Consider the following 11993-nt stretch of genomic DNA (forward strand, 5'->3'; position numbering starts at 1 on the left):
AATCCTAGTCTGAGACACAGATTCTGGAGAGTTCAAGGGCAGGATGTGTACGATGCTACGGGCCACAATTCTACAAGGAAAGTCAGGTCCAGAAAGTCGGGAAAGTCTTGAGAATGGAGACCTGAAGACAAGAGAAAGTAAGGAGAGGAGCTGCCCAGGGAAACCCCCGCACCAGCAAGGCTTTGAAGAAGCTTGGGTCGTGCGGGCATCACGCCCCGAGGGCTCACGCTCACAGGGGGCTGAATGGCCACGAGAAAGGGTTCGCGTTTGCTTTGGAAGGCCCACTGCTCCAGATCCACGGGGCCAGGACAGCTGACCAGAGAGGCGAGGCCGGGCGGCTCTGCCCTCATCAGGCTCCTCCGTGGCCCATCTCCGTACAGTCCGGCCCTTTGGACGAGAAAGGGCAGAGCAAAAATGGCAAACGGGGAATGGAGAGGAAGAGCGTCAGCCGGTCCAAAGGAACAGCCCGGGGGACTGGAAGCGGTGGCAGACGGGACGGCTGAGCCATGGCCAGCGATCTCTGCAGATGCGCCCCGGGGCTGGAGAAAGGCAGATGCCGGCCTAGCTTGGAGAAGAAAAAAGAAGGGGGGAGAGGAGAGAAGGGGAGAGAATGGAATCTGCCACGTTTTCAAATAAGTGATTAAAGAGCTGGCTGGGGAATACGGAGGAAGAGAAGCCAAGATCTCAGAAGTCTAGCCCGGCTCCACCTGCCCAGGGACTGCCCACCCCAGTCTAACCTGATTTCCTCTTGGGTGAGGGGAATGTCATACGTGCACTTTACCCACATTTTATCAATTTTTTGACAACGTATCTTGTGTTCTTCTGGTGGGAAAGATAAGAGAGACCTGGACAGCACAATACACAGGAGAGCTGGATGGATTCAGGACTGACTACATGGTGAGACTCTGGAAGGAGGTCTCCAATGGAGGGCCCCAGGGATCTGTAACCAGCCCAGTACTGTCTTACCCTTTCCCACGGCCTGGTTATTATGAGTGTCCACCTGTCCTCCTAAGACTGTTTGCTGGCATCCTTTGGGCACTAGTCTACTATAAACTAGGAGGGCTGAACTAATGACCTTTAGGACCTGTGGCCTAGGATCCTCCCAGCAACCCACTTCAGGGACTTGGGGTCTGGCCTGACCAAGACAGAATCAATCAGCTGCCAAATCCAGCTGGTTCTTCCTGGGACGGCTCATAAATCCAGCTCCTCGGCAACTCGAGCACTGAAATTCTGCCTCTTCCGGGTTCTAGTCTCCTAGTTGGCCTTCCTTTTTCTGGTCCATCCCCCAGAGTCAGATCTCCACTCCAGGAACCAAGGACAGCACCATAACCTTGCCGTGTCTCTGGCGCTATCGAGGATACCAACTCTGCCACTCAAAGGCCTTTCTCACGTGGCTCTAACCTCACTGTCCAGCCTCCTTTCACACGATCCCAGGACTTCCTGCCCAAGACTCTCAGCTTCTGCTGCCCTCTATCCCCCGCCGGCTCCCATCTCCAACCTTTGCTGATCCCATCTCCCCGTTTCAGAAATGGCCTCTCCTCACTCCCACCGCTCCCACCTCTCCCTTCAGACAATTCCTCCAGCAGACGCCACCTCCTCCAGGACCTCAGCCTCTTCAGACGTTGCACAGTCCATGACCCAAGTCTCCCCTCTGTCCTTTCTCATCCTCCTTGGGTCACACTTATTTAGCCTTCCTTCCTCTAAGACTCCCACTCCCATATTTACTTGTAATAATATAACAGGAGCTGACATTTACATAGCAAAATTTGCAAAAAGCACTTGACATACACAATTTCATTTGAGACTCACAATAAACCAGTCAAGTAAGGTGCTACTGTTATCCCCATCTTACAGATGAGAAAACTGAGGTTAAATGAGTACCCAGAGCCAGACAGAAAGTATCTGAGGCAGGACTTGAACTCAGCTCTTCTGACTCCTCGTTCAGTGTTCTGTCCCACTGGGCCGCCAGCTGCCTCTAGTGTCCTTGAGAGCAGACCTATGCTCAATAACATGAAACAAGCATCTACTGAGTAAGTAGGATAGCGTGCTGGGGACACAATGACAAAACGCACCACTCCCTGCACTCGAAGCTCTGAAGTGCTCCTGGGGGGTCGCGCCAGAGGAGCCATTACAGGAGGACCTAGCATAGGAGGTAGCACCTCCACAGAGCCCCGAGAGGCCTGCATCGCTCAAGTACAAAGGCACAAGCGGGGGAAAAGACTCAAGTGCAGGAAGCAGTCAGCAAAGCTTTCTGGCCGAAAATGCCGGCCTCGCCTAGAAAGGGAGGGGGAGCCTGGCTGGGGGCTCGAAGGTCAAGCTGACCCATCTCTGTTTCTCCTTAGAAACAAGAAGAGTCACTGAAGACTTCTGAACAGTGAAACAAACCGTGCTGGGTCAAAGTGGGTCTGCTGAGCACCCGCTGAAATGTTTCTTAACTGCTTTCGTGAAGGGGTGGCAGGAGTGATCCTGGGAACGAGGCGGCGGCCGGCCGGGGCCCACTCACCTGTACCGCTCCTGCTCGTAGAGGTCAGCCACGATCCTCAGCAAACGCGTGATGAAGCAGTCGCCGCTGCCTTCCTGGTGGGCCTGCGCGGCCAGGAGGCGACACTTCTTCTCCGTCTCGGCCAGCCTCTTCTGCAGCTTCACGTACTCCTGTCGCAGAAGCATCAGATGCTTCTCCAACTTGGCCACCTCCTCTGTAAAGGGCGCCAAAAAGCAGAGTGAGGAGCGGGGCGGGAAGGAGGGCAGCTCGTAGGCTGACGTCACCTCTGGTGTGCTCACTGCACACACAGAGACGTGTATTCACACGCTCCCCCACACACACATGCACATTCTGACACCCGCACAGGTGCATGCGTCTTGTTTTAAAATGTCCTTGTCTGCGGCAGCTAGGTGGAGCAGAGGACTCGAGTTCAAATCTGGCCTCCGACCAAACACTTGACACTTACTAGCTGTGTGACCCTGGGCAAGTCACTTAACACCAATGGCCTAAAATAAATAAATAAATGAATGAATTAATCAACGAATGAAAATAATAAAATAAAATGTTCTTGTCCCCTACCACACCATCAGTCTATGGCAGGTTTGGCTGAGAACACTGCTGAAAGAAACCCACTCATGGATCAGGACCTACCGGTGTCTCAGTTTCAAGAAAGCACCATGTATATGTGTATGAGTGCGCACGCACACACACACCAAGAAAAATCCAATTCTTTCTACTAAGATTTTTGTCAGCTGAGCCTCTGTAGACACAGGCACATCCAGGAATTAGCAAAAATGAGACTTCTTTTTTTCTGGACTTTCCCAGAAAAATCCTCTCCCACAGCTTCAGTTTATAGGGAGTGACCATCATTAAAACCCTCTGTAAATGCCTCCGAGCACTGTCTGTCTGACTCTCCCTGGTCCCACACCCAGCTGCACAGGTCCACATTGCTGGGAAGGAATAGTCCAGAAAGATGCTTGGACACCGCTGAGCTCCCCTGCGTCCCCTCCCACAGCCAGAAGGGTCATGCTCATGCTTCTCCCCAGTGACAGGAGGGACTCAGGGGTTCACACTGAGGCCCCTTCCAGGGCATCCAAAGTACAACAGCAGCTCTTTCTACCACCTAAATCAAACCACTGCAAAAAACACTTGCCCAGAGCAAAGGGTTCTGAACTAGAATGACATTAGACAGTCCTTCCAAGCCCTGCCTTTTATACATCTGCTGAGCTCCCCAAACATGATTTTCTTCTCCAGGTTTCAAGAGGGGGAAAGGGCATGGGCATTTCCTGAGGGCTTTTTAAGTGCCAGGCACTGTGCTGCCTGCTTTACAAAGGTCTCACAAGATAACCTGCATATAAAACCTCCAGAGAATCCCACAATTTCCTTTCATGGCCAGCACTCAGCAGGAGCCTTGCAGACAATGAGAAATTCAAAATCAATGTGCGAGAATCTGCCCCAACTTCCTCAACAGACAGAAAAAAAAAATTGGGGGAGACACTAAAGTTTTGAAAAAGCTGACTGGAGAACAAAAGGTCTGGAATAGGATGAGGAACAGAGTTGGCCCTTTGCACAATTGCTTGTGAGAATTAGAACAAGGTCGCAACCCTTTTGTTAATTTATGAAGACCACAGAACCCCTGGGAAGACATGTATCAACTGAATGCAAAGTGAAGAGAGCAGAGCCGGAAGAACCCTCTGTACAGCAACAATATCGTAGAGATCCTCAGCTTTGAAACACTTAGGAAGGCCGAACCACACAACGAGCCTCTACAATTCCAAAGGACTCAGGAAGAAACATGCTGCCCACCTCCCGAGAGACAGCAGATGGAAGCAGACTTTCTTTTCTCCTTTCTTTCTTTTTTTGGATATGGCTAATGCAAGAATTGATTCTGTATCACTCTATGTATGTGAAATGGGGAGGGGAGGGAGAGGGAGAAAATTCGGAACTGGAAATAAAAATGAATTTTTAAAAATGCACATTAAGACCAAATTATGTTACACTATAAAATAATTCCCAACGATGTGCTGAATATTAGGAGCCTTGTGCCCTCCACATCAGCCCAAGCAGGCTTTCCAAGGGTTAACCCGAATTAGTCCAGAAAGCCTCATCCCCAGTAGGCCGGCCACTTAAAAAGGAAAGCTTTGGCCACAACGCTGTGGCCTTCCAGCGCGGTCCTGGCAGAACAGCAAGAAAAGGAGGGAGACCGGGGCCAAGAGCCTCTCAGCTCTCAGACCCTCCTGAAACACTCATTTCCTGGGTGACATGCTCAATGCGCGATCCCCTCCTCCAAAGACCGGCCAGTGGGGCACGCTCCAGGAGGGATGAACTCTATCAATCTGGTTATTCTTGCCACAAAGGAAACCAGAAGAACGTGACTCTTCTGGCTGTGGGAGGGGACGCAGGGGAGCTCAGCGGTGTCCAAGCATCTTTCTGGACTATTCCTTCCCAGCAATGTGGACCTGTGCAGCTGGGTGTGGGACCAGGGAGAGTCAGACAGACAGTGCTCGGAGGCATTTACAGAGGGTTTTAATGATGGTCACTCCCTATAAACTGAAGCTGTGGGAGAGGATTTTTCTGGGAAAGTCCAGAAAAAAAGAAGTCTCATTTTTGCTAATTCCTGGATGTGCCTGTGTCTACAGAGGCTCAGCTGACAAAAACCTTAGTAGAAAGAACTGGATTTTTCTTGGTGTGTGTGTGTGTGTGTGCGTGCGCGCATGTGTGCACGCACTCAGACACATATATACATGGTGATTTCTTGAAACTCAGACACCGGTAGGTCCTGATAAGCCAAACCTGGGCGCGGACCGACAGCGTGTTAGAGGACAAGGACGTTTGAAAGCAACATATACCTGGACACACCCAGGTGAGAAGGGGCAAGACTTGGTGAGAAACACGCTGAAATATGGATGAGAAGAACAAAGACTAAGAAAGGACAGAGATTCGTAGATGCCACAGACGCCTCTCCAAGGGAGAAAAGGGAAGATGTGGGATGCTGAGTAAAGACCAGGAAGCCAAAGAGGAAACGTCCAGGAAATGGTAAGGCCAAGAGCTCACAATCCAGCTACAGGGCTCCTGACCCCAAAGCTGCTGTAGGGGGAGAATCAGAGGGCAAAGATCAAGGAGAGGAAGGCATGGAAGCCAAGTCCTCCAAGAGCATCGGGACCCATGTCAGCATGCCAGGCATCACCCAGAATAAAGCAGACTCCAAGAACTCCACAGAGAAGCCACAGCAGGGAGACCCCAAGAGCCTGGAGAGGGGGGAAAGGAAGAGGCACCTGTATCGCTCCTGCCCCGGGCCAGGCACTGGGCTCAACGCAAAGATGGCGCATGAGGAGGGAGCAGGAGAACCCAGCCCTCACGTCTGAGCCACTCCAACAGAGCGCAGAAAAGATGTGAGCGAGTCATACCCCCGGGGCTACATCAGCACGGGCACGGAAGCCCTCCTTCTTTCCCTCCTTCCTCCACCCTGCTAACATCACACTAGGAGGACCGGGTTCAAGTACGGGCATCGTGTTTAGAAAAGATGATGCTACGCTGTCTAATCACGGGAGGCCACCACGGTGGTGAGACCAGGAACGTTTGGCCTGACAAAAAGGCTCAGGGGGACCTGGACAGCTGCCTTCAAGCCCCTGAAAGGTGATCATGTGGAGAAGGGACATGGCTTGCTCTGGCTGACACCCTCACCCCCACCCCCAGCAGAATCAAGAGCAACAGGGGCAGGGGCGGGGGTGGAGCATGCCAAGAGGCAAACTTAGGATCCACATCAGGAAAAACCTGCTAAGAGTTCGAGCTGTCCACAAGTGGGGAGCGGGCTGCCACAGTTTCTCACTGGAACAAATATTTAAGAACAAGGGCCATTCCCCAATGGACAAATGGTCAAAGGATGTGAATGGCATGACTCAATGACCTTTTCTCAATCCTCAAAGGCCTGTCTACAGCTCTCCTCGATCCTTCCTTCTCTCCTAGTTCTTCTCTGACCACCACTGACCTCTCTGACCACGGCTCCTTCTCAGAGGGAAGAAGGAGAAAATGCAGATTTGAGAATATAATGAAAGTTACTTTACAAAAAAGATATGAATAGGCAGTTCTCAAGGGAAGAAAGGCAAACTGTCAACAACCATATAATTATGCTCCAGATCGCCAATAAGAAAAATGCAAATTAAAACAACTCTCAATGTTCACTTCACCTCCACCCGACTGGCAAAGATGGCAAATGTCATGTGCTGAAGGGACCTGTTTCCCCCAGGAGAATGCAAGCACCTTGAGGGCAGGCATTATTTCAGTTACACCTGTGTCCGCCCTGAGTGGCGCACAGTGCCTGACACAGAGCAGGTGGAGCTGAACTGAACACCCTGCCATGGAGTGCCGCCTTCCTCCTCTATGGCTATCTATCCCTGTCCAGGTCCCCAGTGCCAAGGTCTCAACTCAGGGCCTTCAGAAGAAAGTGGGGGTCCTTCCCCTGATCAGCTCCTCTGACTATTTCTCTGCACAGCTCTGAAGTCAAGTTGAGAAACACTGGGCCAAGGACGAGGAAGGCAGAGACAGTCCCTGCCCTCAGAGAGCTCACAATCTGAAGTCACTCCCACGCTGCCCACACTTCTCAGGGCATCTGTCTCTCATCCAAGCTCCAAGGGATCCCCAACAATCGATCCAGCTAAAGCACCACCATGCTTGGAGGGTGCCAAGAATGAAAGGAAGTTCTGTCCACCAAAGCCCTTGCACCAAAGATTCAACTTCTAGGGCAGCCAGGTGGCGCAGTGCATAGAGTACTGGCCTTGGAGTCAGGAGGACCCAAGTTCAAATGCGGCCTCAGACACATAACACTTACTAGCTGTGTGACTCTGGGCAAGTCACTTAACCCCGATTGCCTCCACCAAAAAAAAAAAAAAAAAAGATTCAACTTCTAAAATGACACCACGTCTTTCTGCAGACCACCCTGGGCCTTGCTGACACAATCAAAGCTAAATTTTCCTGGGGAAGGTGAGGGGGAGAGGAGTCACCCCACAAGGGTGTGAACTCCTGAGGCCCAAGGAACCCCGGGCTTTACTGTATTCTCAAATCAGAGTACAGGCTAAGTAGTTTCCCATTTCCTCATTCGCTCACTCTGCACCACCACCACCACACTTGGTTACTAGTGGTATGAGAAGGCAATGGGATAATGTGGAAAGGACACTTTTCTTTCTCAGACCAGAACACAGAACTCTGAAGTCAGAGATCCTGGGTTGGAATCCTGGCTCTATTCATTGTTACATGAGTGACATTGAGAAAATTATTCTCCCTGGGCCTCAATTTCCTCATCAGTAAAACGAGGGAGTTAAACTAGGAGATGATTTCTGAGGACCCCTCCGATTCCAAAAAGATGAGTTTATAACCCTAATATTTTGTCATTTTAACTGAGGCAGCCTGGCATAGTGGAGAATGTCACGGTGCAAGGCAGAAGTGATGATGAGAATGATAGCTAACATTTACATAGCACCTACTATGTGCCAGGCACCAATATCATTTTATTTGATCTTCACAACTCTGGGAAGTAGGCCCTGTTATCACCCCATTTGGCAGTTGAGGAAATTGAGGCAAACAGGTTAAGTGACTTGTCCAAGGTCATACAATTAGTGTATGAGGCCAGATCTGAACTCAGATTTTCCTGACTGTGGGCATAATGTCTATTCACTAGCTATCTATTCACTCCATCACCTAGTTGTCAATGGAAGACCTGAGTTCAAATTCTCTTATGGACACATTGGCTACGTGACCTCGGAAAAGTCACTTAATCTCAGATCCAGCAGGCAAAGCTCAGAGGACAGAAGGCTGCTGGAATTGTCGATCTGCTTTGGTGGAGAGTTACCAACCAATACAGCAGACCAGTCACAGCCCTACGTTGTCCTTCAAACCTGATGCCAGTCGGAAGTCAGCTGCCATCACAATGACCCGACAGCTTGCCCAGAGGCCCTCCCTCCCATCACCTTCAGTCACCATCACGGGGCTAAACCTCTCCCTGAAATTCCCTCACCATCTGGCCACACGCCTTCATGAATCTCTTGACTAGGGCCAAAGCAAAGCCAACAGCCCCTGCCCTAATGGAGGTGACGATATGGACAAGAAGGGACACGCCCAAGAGACGGAAGAGATGGAAGGCGGCCTCCTGGGGAAGCGGCACTGAAGGGGAGCCAGGGACTCTGATGAGGCGGGAGTGAGGCATGGGGAGCCGCCAGTGCTCATCCCTGGGGAGGGAAGAGGGAGGACAGACAGGGACCCCAAAGATCCACCCGGCATCACTCTCCTCATGCCTCCTCCTGGGACACAACAAGACCCTCCTTTCAGGCAGTGCAAAGGTGAATCAGAGAGGCCCACACACATACCTGGGCCACACAGAGAGGTGTAGACCAAGGGAGCGATTTTAGGAGGGAGAACATATTTCACGAGGCAGGCAGCCCTGGGATGGGGCCTTGAAGGCAGGGCAGGAACATCTCACATGTTCAGCCAACGAAGGGAACTGAGCCACTGGCGTCCAGGGCTGGAGAAATGTGACAGTCACCAAAGCATTCGAACCACACACGATCGTTTGAGCCAGGGGAAAAGAGGCAAGTAAACATCAGGAGGATTTGTGAATCACAGACTTTGGCACAAGAGCCTGTGGGGGCTGCCTGCCCCAAGGCTCCCCCGGCTCCAGGCCACCCTCCAGCCAGCCACCAAAGTGATCTTCCTGAAGCACAGGCCTGACCACGTCACTTCCTTCCTCAACAACCTCCAGGGCTCCATATGGCCTTCAGAAGTAAATACAAAATATGGTCTGGTCTTCAAGCCCTTCCTCACCTGCCCTCTCCTCCCCTTCTCCATCCTGACACCTGACTGTCGGATACAGCCTCTTCTACCCAGTGACCCCGGCCTGCTGGCCGCCCTGAACAAGCCCCTCCATCTCTCAGCTCCGCCTCTGGCCATCCTCGTTCGTCATCTGCCAGGCCTGGGATACTCTCCCTCCTCCACTGCACCCACTGACCTCCCTGGCTTCCTCTGAGTCCTGACTAAACTTGCTCCTTTAACAGCACCTCCAAGTTAATGATTTCCTACTTATCCTGTCCATAGCTTGTTTGTACATCTCTGCTTACGGTGTCCCTCCCCAGATGGTGCTTAGCACAGTCCCTGACGGACAATAGGTGCTTAATACATGCTTACTGACTGACTGGATAAGCTGGAAAGACATAGGCTAGGCAATGGCAAAGTGGTGAAGATTCAGGACTGAGTGAATGGCCAGACCCAATAAGCAGTGGGTTGAGGTCAGCTGGAGTCTGGAAGACCCGAGTTCAAATTTGGCCTCAGACACCTGCTAGCTATGTGGCACTGGGCAAGTCAGTTAACTCTTTCTGACCCAGTTTCCCCATATATAACATGCGCTGCAAACCTTAAAGCGCTGTTATCGTTGGCGAGGCTGCAGAGGGGATGTCAAGGACCTGTCTTCATCGTGGTGACGTCCACCATTTTTATCAATCACCTCGTTAAAGGCACGAATGGTTGTGGAATCGACAGGTGCCCTGAGAGCTAAGCTGTGGGATGGCATTTGGGATCAGGAGCCAAGAAGAGCTGGTCAGCTTAGAATGATGGACAAAATTCAAGCAAGAATTCAAGAGATAAAGGCCACGTTGTAAGGTTGTGTTCAAAAATACATTCTGTCAGTCCAGGAAGGGGAAGGCCTGGCCAGAAAACCAGCTCGTGAAAGCCACTGGGGGGCTTTTAATGCTGACCAGCTCTGTGTCTGTGTATCCTCTGCCTTGGTCAGGCCTCATCCATGAATACCTACTCCATTGCAGGCATTGCGCTACGCCTCTATAGGACTGTCTCAACCCTTGGAGGCGGGTGCTATTATTATCCTCATTTTACAGATGAGGAAATTGAGGCAAAGAGGTGTTAAGTGATTTGCCACCTGGAGGGCTGTGGTCCAGTCTAGGCTCCACCTTTGGGAAGGACACTGCAAAGGTGGGGAATATCCAGGATGATGAGGGCAGGAAGAGCAGATGACCTGAAGGCCACTGAAGAACCTGGCACTGTTTGGCCTGGAGAAGTTTTTGGTGGGGAAAGGGGAAGGTAGAGACACAGCTCTGCAAGGGGAGTGGGGGAGGTGCCTCCCAGGATGTGGGAGAGGTTAGCCTGTCCTATCTGGCCCCTGAGGAACAAGGGCCCCAAGGCTCTCACACCAAATAAGGGGAGGGTGTGGGCCTTTCCTCCCTGCCTCCCTCCAAGGGAAGGGCCTGGATAAGCCTCCCATGGGGAGGCAAGCAGGGAGCTGGCTGGGGGCAGCTGGTTCCTCCTGGGCTCAGTGCCCTCCCTCCATTCATGACTTCCCAGCTCCCTCCCAACCGGCTCCTTCCTCCTTCCAGGACTCCTGTCAGTTTCGTTTCCCCCTGGAACCGCCCTTGTGAGTTTCAGGGAAGGGAAATGGATTGGGAGGGGAGGGGGGGGAATGTGTGAATATGGATCGCACGCCCGCACGCGTGTGCACACATACTCTCTGAAATGCTCACAATCAGAAACTGACAGACACTAGTCAAACTCAAATGAGATCCTATTAGCAAAAGGCTTAGCCAAATGCCTTCCCCTTCTGACAGATACTCAGCCTCACAACTGATTCCACACACCCTGGCACACGCATTGCTGCGACACAGTCACCCAAACTGTCACACTCACTGAAACACACAACCACACTCAGACCTGGTCACACACCCAGACACACCACTGACACACTGATCCGATCACTCCATCTCACAACTTTCTCAAACCATCACACACAACCGCGCTCAGACCTTGTCACACTCATACACACTCACACTGTCCTGCTCCCACCGTCACACTCCCTGTCCCACTCGTGCACTCACGCCCTGTCCCACACGGCCACACTCACACTCACCGCCACACCTGTGCACACTCAGAGCCTGCCCCACTCCCTGTCCCACTCGTACACACTCACACTGTCCCACACGGCCACGCTCACACTCACCGCCACACCTGTGCACACTCAGAGCCTGCCCCACTCCCTGTCACACTCGCACACACTCACACTGTCCCACTCGTACACACTCACACTGTCCCACACGGCCACGCTCACACTCACCGCCACACCTGTGCACACTCAGAGCCTGCCCCACTCCCTGTCACACTCGCACAGTCACGCTCACGCAGAGCGGGGAGTGGGGGTGGGGGCAGCGTTGCCAAGGGAACACGCGGGGGGCCCCCCCGCCCCCCAGCCCCTTCCGGCCTCCCCCCTTAGCGCCCCGAGCTCCCTCCTGGGGCCCCGAGCTCGAACCGAACCGGCCCGGAGCGGCCCCGCCCCACCCCACCCCGCCCGCCCGGTGGGCGCCTTACCGTCCGCCATGTTGGTCGCGGCCCCTCCCGCGAGCATCGCGAGACTTTAAGCGCGCGCGGCGGGCGGCGGGCGGCGCGGCCCGGAGGCGGGAATTGTCGCGAGAGCAGCCGGGAAGAGGCGGGGCACAAGGGGGAAGAGGCGGGGCACAAGGGGGAA

General features: G+C 52.7%; 1 protein-coding gene across 1 annotated transcript in view; it reads right to left on the minus strand.

Moving 5' to 3' along the window:
• The window catches only part of ANKFY1 (ankyrin repeat and FYVE domain containing 1), a 71546-nt gene extending 59648 nt beyond the window's left edge, over positions 1-11898 (minus strand). Inside the window, exons 1-2 of the mRNA XM_027848856.1 lie at positions 11837-11898; positions 2504-2696 (exon numbers count right to left, since the gene is read on the minus strand). Coding sequence (XP_027704657.1) covers positions 2504-2696; positions 11837-11873 — 230 coding nt within the window. The 5' untranslated portion in view covers positions 11874-11898. The remainder of the gene's footprint in view (positions 1-2503; positions 2697-11836) is intronic.
• Positions 11899-11993: the final 95 nt, after the last annotated feature.

The sequence above is a fragment of the Vombatus ursinus genome, unplaced genomic scaffold (assembly GCF_900497805.2).
Source record: "Vombatus ursinus unplaced genomic scaffold, bare-nosed wombat genome assembly UNPS02006874.1, whole genome shotgun sequence".
NCBI lineage: Eukaryota > Metazoa > Chordata > Mammalia > Diprotodontia > Vombatidae > Vombatus > Vombatus ursinus.